The sequence below is a fragment of the Eumetopias jubatus genome, unplaced genomic scaffold (assembly GCF_037043125.1).
Source record: "Eumetopias jubatus isolate StellerSeaLion01/CBP00866 unplaced genomic scaffold, mEumJub1_p1.0 scaffold_16, whole genome shotgun sequence".
Classification (NCBI taxonomy): Eukaryota; Metazoa; Chordata; class Mammalia; order Carnivora; family Otariidae; genus Eumetopias; species Eumetopias jubatus.
Window position 1 is genome coordinate 47769488 of NW_028274822.1, and position 25526 is coordinate 47795013.

General features: G+C 42.2%; 1 protein-coding gene across 2 annotated transcripts in view; it reads right to left on the reverse strand.

The window, feature by feature from the left end:
- Positions 1-25526, reverse strand: part of LAMA3 (laminin subunit alpha 3) — a 256339-nt gene that overhangs the window by 136135 nt on the left and 94678 nt on the right. For both annotated transcript variants that reach the window (XM_088019656.1, XM_028098310.2), the window contains exons 13-18: positions 10744-10881; positions 9105-9151; positions 8282-8381; positions 6914-6966; positions 6580-6685; positions 5766-5865 (exon numbers count right to left, since the gene is read on the reverse strand). In XM_088019656.1, the coding sequence (XP_087875782.1) occupies positions 5766-5865; positions 6580-6685; positions 6914-6966; positions 8282-8381; positions 9105-9151; positions 10744-10881 (544 nt within the window). The remainder of the gene's footprint in view (positions 1-5765; positions 5866-6579; positions 6686-6913; positions 6967-8281; positions 8382-9104; positions 9152-10743; positions 10882-25526) is intronic.

The following is a 25526-nucleotide window of genomic DNA, read 5'->3' on the forward strand; positions in this document are numbered from 1 at the left end:
GCCACCCAGGGCCCCTGCCTTGTATTTTCTTAAACTATAAGTCTATAGATGGATTCCTTTCAAGAGTCTAATAATGGCAATCACAGAGAAGGATCAAAAATACGATACACCGCTTGTGTGACATCTCATATTCAAAGAATCTGAAGTTCTTCAAAATGACAAATTTGACAATCCAGTCACAAACTAATAGCAGCTAGTGGATTTAAAGCCATAAAGATCATTTAGTCAAAGGAAATAAACGGTCATGGCCCAATACTGCAAGCAGAATTACAAAGGCTTACAATTTCTCTGGAAGTGATATATAAAGGTCCTTAAAAATGTTCATACCCTTTGACCAGAACTTCCAGGAATACATTCTAAAGAACAATTTTATATATAGTATAAAAAAATTAACATAAAAGAATGTTTATAATAGTGAAACCTTAGAAACAATCTAAAAGTACAATTATGAAATAATTTTTAAAATAAGAACTATTATGCAACCATTAATATTTCTGAAGACTAATGATAATGGAAAATGTATGCAATATCATGTGAAGAAATGGATACAAATTTTATGAAGAAAATATACTAATTTGTATTCATAGAAAAAGCCTAGAAAAAATATACAAACAAATATTAAAAGGGGTTATCTCTGGGTGGTGGAATAGGTCGGTCTTTTTTTCCTTTTACTTTTCAGTACTTATTAAAACTTTACGATGGACATATGTTACATTTATTATCACAAAAATTATTTAGAAAACAAAGTGAATGCCTTCTAAACTTGTAAGAAAAATGAACAATGCTCAGATAATATCATAAACAGACATTTGGCAGGAATTGAGTATAAAAGGACAAAAGGTTTGCCAACCCGGAGAAAAGGCGATATGGCATCTTTGATGCTGGTTTGCTATCTTTGTATCCTCGTTACAATTTACCACTAAATCAAAGGACATGTTCTAAATTTCCTATGTACGTAATGGCTGTAATGTCAAAAATCAGTATTTCTGCCTCAGGCTGGGTAATTTAATTCCTATTTGGTTGCATTATTTTTACCTGAAAAATAGCCAATTGCCCTACATAGGTGGAAGGAAAAAAACTTAGCTGGTTAAGTGGGGGAAAGCTCACTTTATCCACAGGAAGGTGGAAAGAGATAAAACATGGGTGGAAAATATTTCTGAACCTATATACAAAATTCCTCTGGTCCATCATGTGCCTTTTTAGTCTGCAGGAAAATATACCCACAGATGGGTCCTCCTTCACAGACCCTTTATTATGTGGCCCAGCAGTGACTGACATTTAGAAATGACTGAAGAGAGCTCAGCTGGGTTGCTGACTTTTAGAATTCAAATGCTGAAAATATCAAGGGAAAGGGGAGAAGTGCCATGCTAACTAAATACAGACAATTTACTTTAACTACACTAAAGATTTCTTTATTACTCTGTTGATAATGCAGAAGTAGTGAAGATACTTGCAATTTAGAAGCTGCACTTCACAGTTTCCAGTCTATGATTAAAAGCCAGAATATTAAAAATTAGCTTTTTCTTCCCTGAGAGAAAATTATGATGGATCATGGTTTCAAGAAAAAATCTATATTGATCTAACAGACATATTCAGAACATTCCACCCTAAAACAACAGAATACACATTCTTTTCGAGTGCACACAGAACAGTCTCCAGAATAGATCACATATCAGGCCACAAAACTAGTCTCAACAAATTCAAAAAGATTGAAGTCATACCACGCACCCTTTCTGACCACAACACTATGAAACTAGAAATCAACCACAAGAAAAAATCTGGAAAGAACACAAATACATGGAGGTTAAATAACATGCTACTAAACAATGAATGGGTCACTCAAGAAATCAAAGAAGAAATAAAATATTACATGGAGACAAAGGAAAATGAAAACACAAAAGGCCCAAAATCTTTGGGATGCAGCAAAAGTTGTTCTAAGAGGGAAGTTTATAGCAACACAGGCCTACCTCAGGAAGCAAGAAAAATCTCAAATAAACAACCTAACATTACACCTAAAGAAGCTAGAAAAAGAAGAAAAAACAAAATCCAAACCCAGCAAAAGGAAGGAAATACTAAAGACCAGAGCAGAAATAAATGAAATAGAAACAAAAAAACAATAGAACAGATCAATGAAACCAGGAGCTGGTTCTGTGAAAAGATCAATGAAACTGATAAACCTTAACCAGAATCATCGAAGAAAGAGAGAGAAGTCAAAATCAGAAATAAAAGAGGAGAAAAAACAACCAACACCACTGAAATACAAAGGATTATATGAGAATATTGTGAAAAATTTTATGCCAACAAATTGGGCAACCTAGAAGAAGTGGATAAATTCCTAGAAATACATAACCTCTTAAAACAGAATCAGGAAGAAATAGAAAATTTGAACAGACTGATTACCAGCCATGAAATTGAATCAGTAATCAAAATAAACTCCCAACAAACAAAAGCCCAGGACCAGATGGATTCACAGATGAATTCTACCAAACATTTAAAGAAGAGTTAATACCCATTCTTCTCAAACTATTCCAAAAAACAGAAGAGGAAGGAAAGCTTCCAAATTCATTCTATGAAGCCAGCATTACCCTGATGCCAAAACCAGGTAAAGAAACTAGACACACACACACACACACACACACACACACACACACACACACACACACACACAACTGCAGGCCAATATCTCTGATGAACATAGATGCAAAAATCCTCAATAAAATATTAGCAAACAGAATCCAACAATGCATTAAAATAGCCATTCAGCACAATCAAGTGGGATTTATTCCTGGGATGCAAAGGTGGTTCAATATTTGCAAATCAATCAATGTGATATATCACATCAATAAGAGAAAGGATAAAAACCATATGATCATTTCAATAGGTCCAGAAAAAAGCATTTGACAAAGTACAACATCCATTCATGATAAAAACCTTTAACAAAGTAGGTTTACAGGGAATATACCTCAACATAATAAGGCCTTATATATATATATAAAAGAAAAAACCCACAGCAAACATCATTCAATGGGTAAAAACGCTTTCCCCCTAAGATTGGGAACAAGACAACGATGTGCACTCTCACCACTTTTATTCAACATAGTACTGGAAGTCCTAGCCACAACAATCAGACAACAAAAATGGACTAAAAGTCATCCAAATTGGTAAGGAAGAGGTAAAAACTTTCACTATTTGCAGATGACATGATACTATACATAGAAACCCCTAAAAATTCCACCAAAAAACTACTGGAACTAATAAATGAATGAATTCAGTAAAGTTGCATTGCATTTCTGTACACTAATAATAAAGTAGCAGAAATAGAAATTAAGAAAACAGTCCCATTTACAATTACACCAAAAATAATAAAATATGTAGGAATAACCTTAACCAAAGAGATAAAGACCTGTGCTCTGAAAACTATAAAACATTAATGAAAGAAATTGAAGAGGATACAAAGAAATGAAAAGACATTCCATGCCCATGGATAGAAAAAACAAATATTGTTAAAATGTCCATATTATCCAAAGCAATCTACACATTTAATGCAATCCCTATCAAAATACCAACAGCATCTTTCACAAAACTAAAACAAATAATCCTAAAATGTGTAGGGAACCACAAAAGACCCCAAATTGCCAAAACAATCTTGAAAAAGAACAAAGCTGGAGGTATCACAATCCCAGATTTCAACATACACTACAAAGCTGTAGTAATCAAAAACACTGTGGTACCTGCCCAAAAATAGACACATAGTTCAATAGAACATAATAGAGAACTAGAAATAAAACCACAATTATATGGCCAATTAATCTTCAACAAAGGAGTCAAGAATATGCAATGGGAAAAAAAAAACAGTCTCTGACAAATGGTGTTGGGAAAACTGGACATCTACATGCAAAAGAATGAAACTGGACCACTTTCTTACACCATATACAAGAATAAACTCAAAATGGATTAAGGACCTAAATGTGAGACCTGAAACCATAAAAATCCTTGAAGAGAGCACAAGACTGTAATTTCTCTGACATTGGCCATAGCAATTTGTCTAGTTATGTCTCCTGAGGCAGGGGAAACAAAAGCAAAAATAAACTACTAGGACTACATCAAAATAAAAAGCTTCTGCACAGCAGAGGAAGCAATCAACAAAGCTAAAATACAACCTGTGGAATGGGAGAAGATATTTGAAAATGACATATCTGATCAATGGATAGTATCCAAAATTTATAAATAACTTATACAACTCAACACCAAAAAACACATAATCCAACTTAAAAATAGGAAGAAGACATGAAGAGGCATTTCTCCAAAGAAGACCTGCAGACAGCCAACAGACACATGAAAAGATGCTCAACATCACTCATCATCAGGAAAATGCAAATCAAAACCACAATAAGACTCATACCTGTCAGAATGGCTAAAATCAACAACACAAGAAACAACAGGTGTTGGCAAGTATGTGGAGAAAGGAGAACCCTTATGCACTGTTGGTGGGAATGTAAACTGGAGCAGCCAATGTGGAAAACAGTATGGAGGTTCCTCGAAAAATTAAAAATAGAACTACCATATAATCCAGTAATTCCACTTCTGGATATTTATCCAAAAAATAGGAAAACGTTAACTTGAAAAGACACATGCACCCCTATGTTTATAGCAGCATTACTTAAAATAGCCAAATTATGGAAGCAGCCCAAGTGTACCTCAATAGAAAAATAGATAAAGAAGATGCGTTGTGTGTGTATAAATACAGCAATATTATTCAGGCATAAAAAAGAATGAAATCTTGCCATTTGCAACAACGTGGATAGATCTAGAGAATAAGATATAACACTAAGTGAAATAAGTCAGTCAGAAAAAGACAAATACCATATGATGTTACACATATGTGGAATTTAAGAAACAAAACAAATAAATAAAGGAAAAAGAGACAAATTAAAACAAAAACAACAACAGACTTAACTACAGAGGAGAAACTGGTGGTGACCAGAGAGGAGATGGGTGGGGGGGATGGGTAAAACAGGTGAAGGAGATTAAGAGTACACTTATCATGATGAGCAGAGTAATGTATAAAATTGTTCAATCACTATACTTTACATCTGAAACTCATATAACATTGTATGTTAATTATACTGGAATTAAATTTTTTTTTAAATCTAGAAATTGTTAAATATGACAGGACACGGAGACAGGATGCTGCTGTACCCGTAACAGCCCCTCTGGGAGCTCAGTCTCCACTCGCTCCCTTGTTCCTATAGTTCATTTTAATTAGCTTCTGCATAAGAGGAGGGACTTCGTCCCGCTTCTAGAGTTTTCTTCCCCTTCCCTCCCACCACACCCAGTATAATGCACGCATCCTCTCCAAGCCTTCCATCATGGGTCCCAAGGGAGAAGCTGGACCTGCATCTCCTGGGCCCAGGAACCTGCCCATGTGCTGGGTCCCCCCGAGCTGCAACTTTGACATGGAGGTTCAGCCATGGGAACCCACCTCAAGCACCCAGCTCTTGTCCTGTCCACCTGGCTTTTTGTACCTGTGGGAACTTTCCAGTGAGGCGGCTCTGTGACCTCCAAAGTGGATGTCTTTAGGGCAACCTTACCTCCTGCTTTAATTGGGGCCCCTGACAAGCATCCAGATTTCAAATAACAGTACAGCTTCATCTGCCTTCTCTCCTTAGGACGGCCTGTCTCCTCACCGGGACTGTCGGCACAGACAGGACTCTCCGAGAATCTCCCACCACATCAGTACGGGAGGAGACCTCCCGGAGACTCACTGTTGGCACGCCTTCCCCACGACATGCTCTTGGCAATAGCATGTTCCCGAGGGCCCGCCGCACAGGGGGGTGACGGCTCCACCGATGTCACACTGACACCCTGCAGGTCAAGGAACAGTAGCAGTGACCCATCACAGCATCTCCACGCTAAAGCTTTCCCTCCTTCTCTGAGAAGCAGAAATCAGTAAGGACAGGGCTGCTTCTTAGCCCTGCCACATCTCATAGCCCGCAGATGTTAGAAACATGTAGGGAGATGGGAGGTGCCCCCCAAAGCCCACTTGTAAGCTGGGGGTACGCCTGGACGTCAGCCCCAACACTGCTGTCCAGCGTCAGGGGCCAGGAGCCTGGGAGCTAAACACGATGTAGCAGCACAATGCTCTTGTAACCAACTCTGCTACTGAGAGTCTGTGGGAGAGATCCAACAGAAGCCTTGTGGGGCCACACGCCTGCAGGTGTATTTAACACAGTATTACCTCTAAAATCGGGTGCAAGCTGTTCAGATAATACAAAATACATCCTCCAAATGACCAAATCTTGATGCTATCTATGAAATTAACAGACGCCTCCCCCTCCGTCCCAATGACGTTTTCTCTAATTAAACCAACAACGTGCTGGGAGAAGAGAAATAGAAGCAGCCCCAACTGCAATTTACCACTCGTCTCGACTGAGTATTTGGCCAAATTCCCTGGAACAGAATTTTTTAGCCCCATCCCATCAGAAAGACTGCAGGAAGAAAAAACTGAGACGAGAGATAATCCCAGCAGTCTTTGCCCGTCAACACTGGCTTTCCTTGGGAGCCACTGGAACTATTTACCTTGACACCCAAAGTAATTGCTCTTTTCCAAAGCAAAATATCCATCTTCACACGTATCACAGGAATCGCCACTGACATGGGACTTGCAGTGACAGTCACCATCTCGCTGCAGAATAAGCCAGATGACACAATTTGGTAAGATCGCACAATTTGCTCATCTTCAAGATTTAAAAGTGACTCACTGTGTAACATGAGCAGTTAGCAAGGATCTGAAAACATCCAGAGAGATTAGCACCCCCCCGTACAATCACACAGGCACTAATCCCCTCCCACAGACACCCCACCATCCACTGCTCTAACGTTGCCCTGGTTTACAGACGATGGGCTGCGTTACCTGCCCACACTCCCCGATTCCGCTCACTGTTCCCGCCACGTGGCACTGGCATTCTGTGAAGAGAAGAGAGCGTTCTTGGACCAAGGCCGCCCAGAGGACAGCCCTTGGCTCTGAAAACATGACACAGCAGCTACGTGACATGTGGGGTCACTGTCAGGCACACCTCAGCAGAATTCCCGTTGGCTCCACTGAAGCCTAAAATGGAACTGCTTTTTGGGGTCAGCAGAACCACCAGATCAATACCATCCACCTACAAGGAGTAATGGCTAGTTGATGACCGCTCTAAGACAAAGGCTGCAAAATCATGGGATTTTTAAATGATTCTAATGTCAAGGTCATTACTGATATGCTTACATGAAAACATACTCTAGGGGTCCCTGGGGTGCTCATTTGGTTAAGTGTCTGCCTTAGGCTCAGGTCATGATCCAGGGGTCCTGGGATCGAGCCCCACGCCCCAGTGGGGCTCCCTGCTCAGCGGGGAGTCTGCTTCTCCCTCTGCCTCTGCCCCTCCCCCCTGCTTGTGCACTCGCACTTTCTCTCTCTCAAATAAATAAATAAAATCTTTATTAAAAAAAAAAAGAGGGGCGCCTGGGTGGCTCAGTCGTTAAGCATCTGCCTTCGGCTCAGGTCATGATCCCAGGGGCCTGGGATCGAACCCCGCATCAGGCTCCCTGCTCCGCGGGAAGCCTGCTTCTCCCTCTCCCACTCCCCCTGCTTGTGTTCCCTCTCTCGCTGTGTCTCTCTCTGTCAAATAAATAAATAAAATCTTAGAAAGAAAGAAAGAAAGAGAGAGAGAGAGAGAGAGAGAAAGAAAGAAAGAAAGAAAGAAAGAAAGAAAGAAAGAAAGAAAGAAAGAAAGAAAGAAAAAGAAAGAAAGAAAGAAAGAAAGAAAGAAAGAAAGAAAGAAAGAAAGAAAGAAAGAAAGAAAGAAAGAAAGAAAGAAAGAAAAGAAAGAAAAAGAAAGACAGACAAAAACATACTCTATTTAAGGACATATCCACTCCACTTAACCACCTTTAGCTTGGTGTTTTTAAGTTCCTGTCCTGGCTTCAATAAGCATAAAATGAAAATAAAACCAAACCCAAAAGAGGGGTTATAAAAAACAAGGCGGTATAAACAATTTATCAAGTAGCTGCCTTTGCAAACAACAAAATGCATATGGAAATGGGATATAAATCCCTTGCTGAGATTTTCAAAATGACAGAAGTTCTGCCAAAAGCAGAGGAAAAAATATCAAAACATTTACACGAGATTTCAGACAAATTGAACTTATTAAATAAATAGCTCTTTTGTGGGTTTAGTCACTGAAGTAGAGAAAATTAGGAGGAATTTGCAATATAGTAAATTATTATGTATAAAAAACCTCACCTGAACATCCATTGGGGTTTTCTTTGGCCAGATTCCAATATAATGGTTTGCAGATGCTACAAGAAGGACTTTCAACATGAGCCTTGCATTGGCAATATCCCTTTAAAAGAAAATCAAATTAACACTTGACATCTCAAAATTAAGACATGTTTTCAAACATATGTTCTGAACAAAGCTTGCCACAGAATTATATTTTGGCCGTGAAAAGTAAATTAAGTGTACCCAGAGGGGGAGAAAAAGTACTCTGTTGATTTCAACAGACTGCCCATGGCTTTAGTTTTATTCTTCATTTATTTTTTTCTACACATAGTCCATATTTGTGGTTAAAACAAAATTGGAAAGTACAGAAAAAGAAACATTTAAAAATCACTTTTATTGTTAACTTTGTCATTATCTGTTGATTCTGGGACAGCAAGAACTACTCCTTTAAATGGAAAAGTATCTGAATATTTAACATGTTGAGGATCAGTAGAGAATGATGTTTATCTAAAAGTACTTTTGTAAGATGCACTGCCTCATTGTAAGGACGCAGAACCTCTCTTCCTCAGTCCCTCGAATGCTTGGAGGTCCACCATCTCCAGGCTTTGAAGCTAAGAAGACAAACCATTTCTAAAGCACTTAGAAACCTCCTCGGAATACCACGGTATTCACAATATCACATATGCACTTTGAACAAGAACAATGAATGACCTCTTTTGCAGTTTGGCTTCGGGTCTTATTTTAATTGACTTTTTATTTCGGGAAGCTCCCAAATGTGTTAGTCTGTAATATGTATCCAAATACATCAGTTAGAATTGCAACCCTTTTATAATCCTCTACTTACCGAACTGGAGTCCAGGGTACCGGCTGGGTCACAGGCACTGCTGGAACCTGCACATGATTTAGAAATATGGCTTGTTTTGGTGTTTTCAAGTTTTAAAAGTTTTATTTGTTTTTAAAAACAATGCACCTACATTTGTATTTCTTGATAGATGGGTGGCAAGGACTTTGCATGCAATTCAGAAAAAGGCACACCCCGAATAACCTTTAGGGTCCTTAATTCCCAAAACACCCCTTTTGCCACTTACCTCCATCCCCCTGCATACTACTCATTTCTGACTGATGATGAAGGAGATTGGGGAAAAGAGATTCCAGAATTTTGAACGTCTTTAGGATTGTCCAGAAGAGGGCAATATTGTACCAAGAGACTTTTTCATTGTCCGCTAAATAGAAGCTACAGATTTGTTTAAGTACATATTTTGGTCAACCAAGACGTAATTCTTTAATTATCACAATCCCCTTGTTACCCACCTGTACTACAATTATTCCTAAAACGAATTAGCTTGTTTTCCTGCCTTAGTCAATACAGTATCACAAGCCCAATAGAATCTCTCTTCAATAAAGGGGGATCTTGCAAAGTCTCAGCATTACTATTATACAGCAGTATGGCTATTAGAAGGAAGAGGGTTTGGGTAAGAATGCCCTAGCCTTCTCGAAAGCAAAATGTCCGCTCTGACTACTGGCTACAGTTTCTACCGGCAAGAAAACCCAGTCTCTTGAGGATTCTTGTGAGTGAGGTTCTGTGGAATCAGGTTGGCGCTGGGGCCCTGTCTTCAGACAGCTCGGAATGCAGAGCTCAGAGCACTACCAAGAGCAGGAAGGAGTCAGAGAAAGCCGTAATCGCCAAGTGGAAAGTCTGGTGCAGCCTTCCTCAAATACCTCTTCTCAACAGGGAAAGGGGCCTCTAAAGTCGTTGCCAGAGCTCCTTGCCCCTGGAGGCTGCATGCCCCCGAGAGCACAGGGAAATGTGACGGGCATCTTATTTCTGTGCCTCCTGCCACAGAGTACGGCAGACTCTCAACGTCTCCTGGCGGGGTGGGGGGGGGGAGGGTATTAAGTAGTGAGGATGGCCCAAGGCAGTGACAATGTTTCCCTCTTGGCTCACTCTTTCCAAACCAGACTCTAGGTCACCCCCCTCCCCTTGCACCTGTGCTGTGTGAGGACAATGCCCCCAGGAGGCGGGGCAGCGACACAGCATAGGTCCTGCTCTGCCTGCTAGCAAGGGGACCTGCTAGAGTCACCCCCTCAGGGGATTACAGAACAGCCAGCATCAGTGCTGCGAGCCTGGAACCAGAGAGAAGCCAGGGTGCCTTGGGAAGGGGTCAAGGAACACTTGGTGTAGCTCAAAGGAGTCACCTTGGCCACACTGTTATACACAGGAATTGACATGCAAATCAAGAAATATAAATTTATAATGGGGAGAATTTAAAAAATTTTTTAGGAATAAATCATTTCCGATTTCCTTTGAGGACGCGTTATCGGATACGTGCATTTTCAACAGACACAAACTGGGGAGGAACCAGGAAGATGAGGGTCAAATGTGTAAAGGCGACCAGTGGTGGGTCCCCCAGGCGTGTCTGGGAGTCTGGCTGCACACATTTCAGAAAGGAACCCGCCCTCTGGCATTCTGATGTCTTCCCTACCTTGGCAGTGAGGGAAATCATAGGCTCCTGAGAGACACCTGTCACACCGCTGTCCTGTAATCCCTGGAAGGCATTCACATTGTCCCGTCACCGGGTTGCAGGGCGTCTGGTAGGAGCCAAGGACTGAACACTGGCAGGCTGGATGAAAAGACATCTGTCAGACCCAGGGCAGCGGGGTGTGGGGCCTGGATAGAGCACGGCAGTGGGCCAGAGAGACCCAAATGCAAGTTCTCGCTATGGGATTGGTTCAGAGAGGCACAGCTAGGTAGTGACAGACCCAGAGCATTTACCACCACTCCACCCTCCCACTTTATATTCCTCCATCCAGCAGACTTGGATCAAAGGCCTACTACGCTCAGTGGCACCAGGACTAGATGTGGGGGTGGAGGTAATTAGGAAAAACACACATTCCCTGACTCAGAGAGCTCAAAACCCAGAAGAGGGGCCAGGGAGTTATTGACATAGTATGAAGCACCTCCCCCGCCCCCACCACTGCCAAGAAGCTGTAAGAGAAATGAAGACTCATGCCCAATGCCACTCAGCCGGCTCTTGGCAAATAGCAGGACAAGGCCTCCGATCTCCTACTGCCTTCTGGGTCAGAGTTCTTTCACAGCCCCTTGTTACCCACCACCCCCCCACCGGGGCCTATCTGCAGAGATCATGTCCCCACCAAGGGGCACATTATTGAGGAAGCGTTCTTGGGTGCTGTGATAGTTAATTTTCATAATGCCAACTTGGCTACACTATGAGGCTCAGATGTGTGGCCAGCATCAATCTAGATATTGCTGTGAACATTGTTTCTTCTTTTAAGATATAATTAATATTTCAATCAGTTGACCTTGAGTCAAGCAGATCACCTTCCACAATGAGGGTAAGACCTCATCCAATCAGCCGAAAGCCTTAAGAGAAAGACAGAGGGTCCCAAGGAAGAAGGAACTCTGCCCTCAGATTTGAACTTGCAACATCAGTTCTTCCCTGGGTCTTCAGCCCACCAGCGTGCCCTGCAGATTTTAGACTCGCCAGCCCCCACAATCATGTAAGCCAATTCCTTAAAATAAATCTCTCCCCATACACACACACACACACACCTACATCCTATTGGTTCTGTTTCTCTGGAGAGCCCTGATTAACATAAGCTCTTTCTGCTATTTCTGTCTTAAAGTAAAGTGAATACAAAAACACTGGCCCAGTGCCCTAAACAGCCCAGCCGTGGCAGCTCCAACCAGCATAATGTGGGGGACATGGTCCCTGGCTCCTCGGGCCACAGACGTTGTCCTCAGGAAACACAGTTACCCTCCAGAGGTGAAAACAAAGACCCAGCCTTAAAGGCCCGCACATTGTTTTAAATCACAAATTCCTCAGTCTGGCATCACACGTCTCACTTCAATCCAGCTAGCAGGGACAGCTGCCAAATTCCAAACCCAAACTTCAACACTGGTAGCCCCTCCTCCCTCTTGGAAATGCTATAATGTCTTACAAACACTCTCATGCTGCTCTTTGTGTCAGTCCAGGTCCTTTAAAGTTTCTGGAGTATTTTTACCTCTCGCCACCTCCTCATTGTTTCAGCTTTAAGACATTTTTACCCCCAAAGAGTATACAAACTAAGGACAGTCAAGCTCCAAAGGGACAAGGAGTGTGTCTGTTATGCTCCCCAATGTCTTCCAGCATCACATGCAGCCCTGGTCCCAGTATATGTTCCTATTTGTTCACTGAAAGAACACGTAACTACTGAAACCTTCCCCAGGTCCACCCTGTGCGGGCATGCATTCCTTTACTGAATCCTGCAGCACTGCCAAGAGACAGGTATTCTATGAGTAATGCCGTCCTCTTCTCCATCAGTAAAGAAGCTCATCGGATGAGATGAGGCTCCACAGACACCATGTAAATCACAAGGTAAACATTGCTCCTTATTGCTTCCGGGATGCAGATGCTACCCAGGACTTTGGAGCTTTTCCTTCTGTTGGAAAAGCAGGCTGGCACCTTCTCCAGTCAAAGCCACAAAGCCGGCAGCTGGTAACACAGCACCTACTACCACCCACCTTTCTGGTTACCTGGGCATCGGGCAGATTCAATCTACAGAAAATTGTCAGGTTTCTTCCAACCAACCACCTCGATGTTCTCCTAGACAAAAACTGAATTACAAAGTGAAGGACCAGTTCAAGACCCAATGGCACTGAACATGGCTTCAGACTTCTCCCCACACCCAGCCCTAGGGTTTTGTCTCCCTTCTTGGGAAAGTGGGGAGGGGTCTCCCGGGAGCATCCTGAGCCATAAACCTTCCCTGCAGCAGCATCCATCATTAGCTGGGCCCATCTGGCCTCTTCTCTTGTTTGGTTTGTCTGATTCATGGGACTATGCTGACAGGTAGGAGGTTAGTCTTGCACTGGCAACCTATTTATAGTTTTCTAAGGAAAGATCTGTCACCACAACCCAAGGACTACAGCAAACTCCAATAGGGACAGTTCCTGGCCCCGGGTCAGGTCAGTGTGGTTGAGGTTTGGGGGCAGCTCCACTTAGCACCCCTTCGGTTCCAAGGCATGGGAGAACCACTTGTTTCCACAACCCACACCCTCCTAGCCTCTGTTCTCAGTGCTGACTAGTTCCTGCCAGCAAAGTGCACCAGGAAAGGAAGGGAGAGGGAGGAGAAGCATGAGGGAGAGGAAAACAGGAATGAGGGATGGAGGGGAGAGGAAAAGCTGGGGGTGTGGTGGGAGGAGGAAAAGGGGGGAGCAAACCCCCCAAATGACCAAGTTAACTGAGAGAATTATAGTTGTATGCTGTAATTGAAGATAAAGAGGTGAACCAGATATCAACGTAAACACAAGTTTTAAATACATATAGACAATTCTCCAATGGGGTCTCCTATCTATGATTTGACTTTCCCCTATGAAAAAGAAAACTGCAGGGCACTTGCATGAGTTGAAATTAAAATAAGAATATGGCACTGTATTTAGAGAGGTCTGGAGCAAATTAAGTTAATGCGAAACATGAATGCAGAACTGCTGTTGGCAAGAACAACTTAGAAGGGTTTTAAAATTCCTCCTCAAGATTTTTTAAATCTTTGAAACAATATAGAGCAAAGCCATAAGAACATTTTTTTGGCTAGAATATACTGGACCATCTGATGTAGCATTTGGGGTCATGTTGATTTTATTCTAAAATTCAGTGGCCAATCAGTTTTGTCTTAAGAAAAAAAAAAAACAGATTAAAAATACTGTGTTGGACCTCACTGTTAGACTAAGCTCAGATTTCAGTGAGTCTGAGTCTCGGGCACTAGCCTCAAAGCCGCCCCCAAGGGAAAATTGTAAAAGATCACAAAAGTTGTTAGAAAAAGGAAAGAGCAAGAGAAGAGAGACTATCACAGACAGAATTCTTCCAGAACCTAGCGGTCCAAATGGAACCACAAGCTTCAAGGTACACGCTTACACCATGCCAGGGATACGGTGGATGATGCATTTCCTGCAAAACTTGGCAAACAGGGGTGGTAGGCTCCTCTGAGGCTGGATGTGCTCTGGCAGGGTCCACTGAGACAGGACTTGAGGTGATCTGCTCCCCCCTCATCCCCCTGCTGGAGTTCCAAAGCCTGAACAACACTTTCTCCCGCAAGGGCATGGGACTAGTGTACACAATGAACCTGCCCCTCTGCCTCATTATGTGAGCCTTTCCTTCCACTTGAGCCATGACTTTGAACCACAGCCAGAACCCAAAAGAGACCGGCCGCACACAGTCACCCAGGGAGCCAGGGAGTACCTGCTGCTCTCCCCCGGCCCCACTCTGCAGCCCTTGGCACACCTTCTCAGTCTTGTGTTTCCCTGGCCTGCCTTTTGGCCAGTGAGCTCAGATGACTTTGGTTGACCTTTGGAAGCAGAGCTCCAAACCAGCTGTACCAAAAATATAAATGAGAAGATACATTCTTATTTTTCTTAAATCCAGACTCTATCATTTAAACAAGGAATGTGGCATTATGCACAGTGGCTGATCGAAGAGTTTTCTTATCAGGTGTCATCTTCTTAGGAAAGAAAGATGCTACAGTTAAACCTCATAGGTATTCCTAATCTCTTATAGGACTGGTCACTTTGGGGAACTAGGTTTTCTCCGATTGCTGATGATTTTAGCAACACACAGTTCTGCCACCCTGTTTTGGTTACGGCATCCTGATTTTGCAGTGGCGGGATGGCGGTGAGGGTGGAGCAGTTCTTCTCCTTCCTCCACCGTACTGTTCAGACTATGGACGTCACTGTGGTTCCCTGGATGTGGGGAGACTCGGGCTTGGCCAGTCAGAGCACAGAATGCCACGGCCATGGGCTTGGTTCAGGAATGGGCACATGATCCAGTCAGAACAGACTTGGCCTGGAGGAATGCATGCTCTTTTTCCCTAGACTTGAACCTGGAAGGATGAATGTCAGTCTGGTCAGGCTGCTGTAATAAAATACCATAGGCTTGAACATTCTCACTGTTCCAGAGGTTGGGAAGTCCAAGAGCAAGGTACCAGCTGCCAGCAGATTCGGTTCCTGGGCACTCTCTTCCCAGCTTTTGGACAACCGCCTTCCTCCTGTGCCCTCACATGGCAGAGAGAGTGTCTGTAAAACTCACTGGTGTCTCTTCTTAGAACGACACTAACCCTGTCAGATCAATGGTCCAACCTTTGACCTCATGTAACCTTAATTACTTCCTTACTCCAAATACAGTCCCCTTGGAGGTTAGGGCTTCAACATATGAATTTGAAGGGGACACAATTCAGTCCATAGCGACGTATGTCTAGTATGTCTAAGAAGTGTCAGCTACCATCTTACCACCACCTGGGACCTCAAAATGAAGCCAATCTACAAGACAGCAGGCTTGAGAGATGGAGAAAAACAGACCCTGCCAACATCTTCTGAGGATCAACCTGTTCCTGAAACCAAATATGCCCAGAACTATTCAATTACAACAAATAAATTCTTTTTGCCTTAAGCCAGGTTAGGTTACATTTTCTGTCACATGAAACTATGGAGTCAAAATTGACTCATCAATCACCAAAATATTCTCATTTTAAAAGTACTCTTACCAAATTGTGCTCTTACCAAAATGTATGATGTATCTTCCTTCCTCCTGAAACACATATTCAGACGTAATTTCACTACTACACCATGATCCAGAGCCATTATTATGGTATTCATTTCCTTATTCTAACAGTGACATCCTCTGTACCTCCTGAGTTGAGGAGGATTATCTGCTCTTCACCAAATGGTCCCAAGCTGCTATACTGCTTCAGTTTCATGTCTGCTTTGGTTTCCTCCCTTACTGTCAGTGTGTTGCCTTAGCAATTTTCCCCTCCCTTCTAATTTTATGTTTCTAATTCACCATGGGTGTGGCTTAGAAAACAACCAAACTTAGCACAATTATTTAAAAAAAGAGAGAGAGAAAGAGAGAGAGACATAGGTAGAGAGGGCCTATGAGACTCTTCTAGTAGTGAAATGCATGGATTTTAGTGCGGATCTTTGGAAGTGTCCTTTTTCACTTTACAGAGGCAATTGGGGGCTGAGGGGTCTTATTGCCCCGTTCTCTCATTTTAGCTCCAGATGCATGAGCAAGATAAACAAATTCCATCTAGATGGAATAATACTGTACTGCAGTTCAAAGAATGAGGGCATATATTTAAAAAGTCATCTTTTTTTTAAGTGGAAAAAAAAAAATGACCAGGGACGCCTCGGTGGCTCAGTTGGTTAAGCGACTGCCTTCGGCTCAGGTCATGATCCTGGAGTCCCGGGAATGAGTCACGCATCGGGCTCCCTGCTTGGCGGGGAGTCTGCTTCTCCCTCTGATCCTCCCCCTCTCATGCTTTCTCTCTCTCTCTCAAATAAATAAATAAATAAGAAAAAAAAATGACCAGAGTTTGAGGTTTATTATAGAAATCCATGTTTCAATAGGCAGAGCATTAAAAATAATCACAGCTCCTATAAGCAAATCAGAATCATGGCGTCCCTTTAAAGAAACTGCAGATTAAGCCATATTAAGGTGCAACTGAATGTCATATAATTCATGTATTGAAAAAGCACAGCTGCTGTAACTAAACCCGTGGCTCTTTTCTACTTCACTCAGTGCTGATGATTGTCCCCCTGCACCTACATGAATACGCTAGCAAGTTCTAGAGCTTTTCAGCACTCTCTTAGGTAAGGGAGCAATCATTAAGTCAAAACCCAGTTTAAGGTCAAATCTCAGGACATTAACATTTATATTCTCCCTCCTTCTTCCTGGGTTTAAGGCAAAAGAGTAAAGAAAGACTATGGATTAAAGATGAAACAGGGGATGCATCTCAGATGAGTTCCTCATGCCCTTTGGTCCTTACTCCTGTCCTATAGAGAAAGTATAAAAAATAAGACAGAGTGGTTGCTTGCGCCCTGAACAGGTTTAGGAAGGAATTATGCAATGTAAACTGGCCCAAGTGAAACGTAATCAGATGATTGCTGCAATCTACTGAGCAACAGTTTCCAGGTGAAAGAGGAATCCTAAATTCACCCAAATACTCCATGATTTTCAGACAGTAACTATTTGAAAGTCTGAAGCCACAAAACCAAAGAGTAGAATTAAAGAAAAGTGACCAACTACTCAGAATCATAGACAAAATCCTCCAGGATTACATAACACGGTAGCTTTCAAATTTTTTTTTAGCTACATCCACAGTAAGAAATTTTATGATGTACTGTATGGTGACTAAAATAACATAATTTAAAAAAATAAAAATAAATTTAAAAAATTTTTAAAAAGAAATAAATTTTACACTGTAACCCAATAAACATACACAGAGATTGACAGATGATAAAGATGTAGAAACAATGATATTTATTATTATAGGAGATAACTATGAACAACAAGAAATTTGCAAAACAGTTCTTTACTGCTTAGAATGCATATTCTATTCTATTCTATTTTATTCCATTCTATTCTATTCCATTTTAATGCTGGTCCATACTCACTGAATTGATTTCTCCGTGCACTGATGGTGACCTGCAGTGTGAAAAATGCCGTCTGAGAAGCATAGTCTTCATGCTTTTTGAGGTCCTGGGACCTCTAGCTGCTGCAGATGTGAAGGAAGAGAATATAATTCCTAAAGGTACACCGGGGTGAGGGTCAAGAAATGTGGTGTTACTCATCACCCTGCAACTACCTAGCTTTCCCTGCATCTCAGGTTAGTAAAATAGGTAATTTCAATTTCTTTTAACTCCAAAATTCTAATGCATATCATTTTATCACTGTTGTAAATAAGATACCAGGAGAGATGGGTGCAAATTTCCAGAGAGATAAGGCTGATGTGTGTCTGGAGAGGCAATACCCTGCTTTCATGTGCTGGATTCCCCCACCCTTATCTTTTTGAAAAAGAGGTTTATTGAGATACTATTCATATACCATACAATTTATCCATTTAAAATGTACAATGTTTTTTAATGTATTCAAAAGATTCAGCATGATCTAATTTTAGAATCATTTTTGTCCCCCCCAAAAGAAACCCCATACTCATTATCAGTCAATCCCCATTGCCCCATCCCCACCACCCCACCCACCTCCATCCCAGCCCCAAGCAACCACTAATCTACTTCCTGTCTCTATGAATTTGTCTGTTCTTGACATTTCATATAATGGAATCATGCAATATGTGGTCTTCTGTGACTAGCTTCTTTCACTTAGCATCATGTTTTCAAGGTTCATCCAAGTTGTGGCATGTATCCATACTTCTTTCTTTTTTTTCCCAATAATATTCCATAATATGGAGAAACTACATTTTATTTATCCATTCATCAGCTCATGAACATGTAGTTTGTTTCCCCTTCTTGGCTACTCTGACTAATGCTGCTACAGACATTGGTATACAAGCTACTGTGTGGTTGTGTATTCTCATTGCCTTTGGATATATACCTAGGAGTAGATTTCTGGATCATACGGTAACCCTAGGCTTAACATTTTGAGAAATAGCAAAACTGTTTGCAAAATGGCTGTATCGTCGTGCATTCCCACTAGCACTGTAGGAGGGCTCAAATTTCCCCACATCCTTGCCAACCTTTGTTACAGCCTGCCTTTATAGTGGATAGGAAATGATATTTCATTGTGCTTTTAATTTGCATTTACCTAATACCTAATAACTGATGATGTGGAACATCTTTTCATGTGCTTATTGGTCCACTGTAGATCTTCTTTGGAGAACTATTTATTCAAATATTCTGTCCATTTTTTAATTAGGTTGTCTTTTAATTAGAATGTTGTAAGAGCTCTTTAGATATTCTTGATACTATATATCTGTGCCTTATCAGACACATGATTTGCACATACTTTCCTTCATTCAATGGGTTGTTTTTTCACTTTCTTGATAGTGTCCTTTGAAACACAAAGGTTTTTAAAGTCCACTATCTGTTTTTTTCTTTTGTTGCCTGTGCTTTTGGTGTCAAATCTAAAAAATTATTGCCTAACCTAAAGTCACAAAGATTTACATCTATGCTTTCTTCTAGGAGCTTTACAGGCTAATAAGCTCATATATCTGGGCTTTTGATCCACTGGGCTTAATATTGGTATATGGTATGCTGTAGAATCCACTCACATTTAATGTTGTTATTGATACAGTTGGGTTTACTTCTGCCATTTTGCATTTTGTTTTCTACATGTTTCATATCTTTTTGTTTTGCTATTCCCCTTTTATTGCCTTCTTTTGTATTAAATGAATATTTTCTAGCATCACATTTTACTTCAACGTTTTTAATTTTTTGTTATTGTCTTAGTGGTTGCTCTAAAAGTTGCAAAATACATCTTCAAAGCATCAACTTCAGATTTATACTAACTTAGTTCCAGTGACAATATAGACCTTACTCCTACATAACTCCATTCTTTCTGTTTTTGTGCTGTTACTGCTAGACGTATTACGTCTAAATACGTCAAAACCCAACAATACATTGTTATACTTATTTATATAATCTATATCTTCTAAAGAAACCAATAGAAGAAAAGAGAGAACATACATATGTATAGAGTATCTTAATAAACTTTCTTATTTATCCCTTCTGGTTCTCTTCATTTCCTGCCATAGATGTGATGTCACTTCCTTATTCCAATCCGTAACTTCATTCTCACCCATCTCCTCTGTGCTATTACTGTTAAACATATTACATTTCTGTATGGGATAGGCATACACACACACACGTGTGTTTATGTATATATATGCTATGTATGTTATAGGCCCACCTAACAGACATACGTGTATGTGTGTGTGTGTACAGTCTTGTGCAATTTCTTTTAAAATCAATCAAGACAAGAAAGGATAAAAAATATGCAATTATACTATATTTTCTAATACTTACTATTATGGATTGAATTATGTGCCTCCCAAATTCATATGTTGAAGCTCTAACTGCTGATGTGACTGTAATTGGATATAGGACCTTTAAGGGGGTAATTAAGGTTAAATGAGATCATAAAGGTGGGGTCCTAATCCTACAGGACCGCTATTCTTTTAAGAAAGGCAGAAATAACAGAGATTTCTCTCTCTCTTTCTTTCTGCCCACACAGAGAGGAAAGAACATGTGACAATACAAGGAGAAGGCAGCTGTCTGCAAGCCAGGAAGAGTACTCACCAGAAATCAATTTTCTTTCTTTCTTTCTTTCTTTTTTTTTTTTTAGAGAGAGAGAGCGAGCATGCACCCACACACAAGAGTATGGGGAGGGGCAGAGGGAGAGGGAGAGAGACTCTCAAGCAGACTTCATGCTGAGCTCGGAGCTGGAGGTGGGACTCGATCCCACAACCCTGAGATCACAACTGGAGCTGAAATCAAGAGTCCTCGGCTCCACCCACTGAGCCACACTGGTGCCCCCCCCCCCCAGAAATCAATTTTCTAGCACCCTGATCTTAGAATTCTAGCCTCCAAAACCATGAGAAAATGAATGACTGTTGTTTGGGCCACACAGTCTGTAGTACCCTGTTATGGAAGTCCAAGCAGACCACTACACCTACCTCATTACCTTTACCAACACTCTATATTTGCAGGTGGACTCCAACTACTGTCTGGCATCACCTGCTTTCAGCCTTGAAGAACCTCCTTTACTATTTCTTATAAGGCAAGTAGGCTACCCTCAAATTCTCTCTTTTTGTTCATCTGGGAATATCTTTATTTGGATTTCATTTTGAAAGATAATTTTGATGGATATAAAATTCTTGGTTGACCAAATTTTCCTTTCAGTTCTTAGACTGTATGGCCCCACTGCCTTGTAGGCTGCATTGTTTCAGATGAGAAATCGGGTAGCATTCTAACAGATTCCCTGGCGTGGACTGAGTCATTTTTCTTTTGCTCTTGTAAGACTTTTTTCTGTCTTCCAACATTTAAACCATGAAGTCTGAGTATGGCTCTCTTTGCAGATATTCTGCTTGGAATTCATTAAACTTCTTCAGTGTGTAGATTGTTTTTCATTAGATTTGGGGAGTTTTCTGCCATTATTTCTTAGACTATGTTTTCTGGCCCTTCCTCCATCCTCTCCTTCCAGTACTCCCATTACATGGATGTTAGTGCACTTTGGTGTCTCCTGTTTCTCTGAGGCTCTGTCCATTTATCTTCATTCTTCTTTTCTCCGTTTTTCAGACTGAATAATCTCTATTGATCTGTCATCAAGTTTGCTGATTCTTCTGCTGGCTCAAATCTACTACCGAATCACTTTGGTGAATTCTTCATTTCAATTTTACTTTTCAACTCCAGAATTTCCATTTGGTTCTTTTATATAGTGTCTATCTCTTCATTGATATTCTCCATTTGATTAGACATTATCATTATACTTTCCTTTAATTCATTAAGCATCGTTTCCATTACCTCTTTGTACATATTTATAACAGCTATTTTGGTCACAGCTAAATCTACCATCTGAGCCTATTCAAAAGCTGTTTCTATTGCCTGCTTTTCACCTGTGTATGGGTCATACTTCCCTGATTCTTTGCATATCTCTCTTTTTATTTTTGAAAACTGGACATTCTAGGTGACATATAAAACACTGGCTACCACAGGAATTGTTCTTTGTTTGCTTAGTTGGTTGGTTGTTTAATGATGTGGATGAATTAGTTTTGCAAGTTCTGCTTCCCCTCCAATGTCCAGCCTCTGATGTTCCCACTCAGACATTCCCCCTTGTGTTTATCTGCTGGCCTGGCTACCCCAGCGGCACCCCTGGATCCACACAAGCAACTGATTGGTTGAACGTTGTGCTTGAACCTGCTTGGCCGGTCAGATTTTTACCCTTTCCCATTACATATGTGTATAGCTTGGAGGCTGCTACCACAGTGTGGAGAATTCACATTTTTCCCTTACATTCAGCCAGGGACTACTAGTTTCGATTTTTCCTCTCTGGTCACTCCTGAGAGGGCACAGCCTTGAGCACCACACAGTTCTAGATAACCATCGATGACTAAGTTAGCCTTTTTAAGCCTGACTCCTTAGGAGTTACCCTGTGTCAGAGCAGCTTATTTGGTCAATGTTTGGTTAGAGGTTGTGCTTAAACCCCTTCTGCCAGTGTGACTACGACCCTAAGGTAATGGATTTGTGCGCAGCATGGGGATGTTTCTGAGTCTTCCCCCGTCTGATTGGACTCCTCCTGAAGAGGTGCAATCTAGCACATGCACACAACCTTCCCAACCTGCAGACTTATCTGTGACATCAGAAGGGCTCTTCTTGGCTGAACTTCCTCTGATTCTCTCTACTAAACTTCCCGCTGCTCTGCCATCCTGCTTATACCAGAGCTACCAGCCTCCTCGTAATTGCTCCACACCAGGATCTACAATGTTTTCTTCAACACCCTCTGGCCCCTTCTATTAAAATAATTCCCTCAGACAGAGCTTCCGAACTCTTTATCATTATGACTTCCCTGTCCTCCAGGCTGTGCCGAGCCCCTGGACCACCAGACTTGAAGCTGAGGACCCGCTTTTCCTGGCATGACACCCGTGCTCTACGAGCAGGCATCGGGCATAGGAGTGGTAGCTCCTGGTCATCTCAGCTTGCCTCTCCTAGCTTGGGACCTCCACTCTATGAGCTAGCTGGGGTGCAGATGATCGGGTTCTAGTATTTTCAGCCTGCAGGGCTTGGTGTAGAGTCTCCACCACACAGGTGGGGCTGGGTGGAGAAAGAGAAGACATGGTCCTCTCTGCTGAGCCTACCTGGAATAGAGCTTCTATAACACAAGCCAGGGGGCAATGAGAAATGCCAGCAGCCTGCCCCTCCTTGGGTGAAACTGTAGCCCCAGAACAGAAATTTAGAAGAAAGTGAACCCCCATCTTCTTGGCTGTCCATGCCCACGGTAGAGCTTCTACAACACACAGTTGGGGTGGAGTGGGTAACGGAGCTCAAATGTCAGACTTGACCTTACTGATATTTAGATTTTCTTAAATAAATGTTTCTTCATTTGCTCTTAGGACAATTTCCAGAGATTTTAAATGATTATTAAAAATTATTTCCCAGCTAAAGTTTTGTTTTGTTGGAGAGAGAGTCCCACTGAGCTCCCTACTCTGCCATTCTGGAAGTCTCACCTTCCTCTGCTCTGTCATGAATACACCTTTGTATTTTCTACCTGTCTTAAAATGAATTAGTTCTAGTAGTGAAGAAGTGTGGAAAAAAGAGCATTCTTAAAATTAATGTATTACTCCTCACCTTTATATCCATAGACACAAAAGCACAATGTGACAGCCTTGCTCAAGGGAATGACTAGGTTGGAATATTTGGAATTCATTCTAGCAGAATGAGGCTGGAGTTGGGGCTGGTAAGGAGGAGGAAAAAAGATAACCTTTGGGATACTTTCAGTCACAAGCATGGCAGCTGAAGCAGAACTAACCTGAACGTCAGCAGATTATTAGAAAATTAACGAGACATTCTGTCCATGCCTTGCCCCCAAACAGCTTACGTCTACAATATAATTGGGGGAGTGGTCGACAAAACAAAAAGCAGCTAGAAAATGCTTGCCTCGATGAATCATGGAACACTACATCAAAAACTAATGATGTAATGTATGGTGATTAACATAACAATAAAAAAATTTAAAGAAAATGCTTGCCTGTTACAGGAGGTGAGTGAGATAAACTACCTGGCTGCCCCAACCCTTCTCCAGCTTTTGGTGAAAAGACCTCATTTTCACTGCTCATCATCTTGCCTTCTCCCACCATGAGCTCCTCTGGGCTTGGCCCTCATGGACATCTGAAATGGAGAGTCTCCACTCCCTCTCCCTCCCACTGGTTCCTCACGTGGGGTCTCCAGCTTAAAACAGAAATGTAATCATCCCCAACTTGTGCGCAAAACTTCATGATTTGGAATATCTTTCCGCAGAAATAATACCAGGAGCAAGGACGAGGTTACCATGCAACACTGTGGAGCCAGTTGAACAGAATTTGCCTCTAGTGGGATTCACACAATTTGAACATGAGCATCACCCGTACTGATTATTTCCATGGGAAACGTATTGGGCGCTCCAACCACTAATAGTGAATTTCTCTGGTTGAGGGAGAGTTTCTGTGGCTCCCAGTGGCAAAGGCTGAGACAGCGGGAGCAGAGGATAGAGGTCTGTGGACAGAGTGTGACAGGGGACCAAGAGGAGAAGGGAGCCGTTTCCTTTTCCATACAAATGAGTTCTTCCGAGGCACTAAGAGCTTCACAGTCAGTGTGTCTGTAATCTGCACGATTACGACGCAATTGAGAAACAGAGGGGCTAAGCAACTTGCCCCAAGGGACACCTAGTATGAACCTGGTGTTTCATCACTTTAGCCTCCAGCTCCAGGATTGGGGTTGGGTCGGCCCTGCCTGCACCTGCCTCCCTGGTTTTCTAGTGACTGACGTGGCAGATGAGATTGCTCAATACTGACTGTAGCCTCCAACTGTGCTCAGGGGCTGGCAAGCTCCAAACAGCACTTTCCAGATTCTCCTGGAGTTGGGTTCTGGATGTCTGGATGCCAACTTGGTTTTGCAAATAATTAGTACTCGAATAAGATTAGAAAGGTGGAAGTGAAGAGAAGGCTGCCTTCTGCACCTACTGAGCATTTCCGCAGCTGAGCCCCAACTAGCTTCCCCGGGACCAAGCGATGGCTGTGGAGGCAGCAGGACTGGTCCTTCTGTCCTGGAGCTGTGCTGCTGCAATCCGGGCATAATGCTCAGCCTTTCTATTGGGAGCCTCCTTGAAAGCCCCGCCTGGAGACTGCCCTCCAGCCCTTAATGACTGAGCTGAGCACCTAAGGACCGATTGCAAGTCCCTGTCTGTTTATAACACCTAGAGGAGTATTCAGTTCCTGCCTTGAGCCCTGACTGGTAATCCTCTCTTCTTCTCTTCCCTCCCTTTCACTGCTGGGGTAAGAACAATGGCAGGCTGTGGATCAGGAGGCAGAGGAACACTTGGGCAAGTTCATTCATTCATTTGCTCATTCACCCAACACTCACTACATTCCTCTTTTGCTCTAGGGACTGGGTCAGACACCTCCTCTTCCCACCCTCCATCTCCTTTGGCGACTCTTACCAGGACACAGAACAAGTAGTGGGGAGAAATGAGTGGTTTCATGCTTGCTGGTCCCTCTCCCTGGAATCCTGCCTCCTCTCCTCCTCTGCCCATCAGGCTCCTAAACACTGCTCAGCTACCACATCCCTTCCAGAGTCAGGATTCCCACCCAGGGAAGCTCCAGAGCCCATGTGCTTACCACCGAGCAGGAGGAGGGGTAGGGTGGGAAAGACAAAAGAAGGGAGGTGACATGGCCCAGGTAGGGGGACAGTCACCTGTAACACGCATATATAAGCCAGGGGCTCCCTGGCTAACCT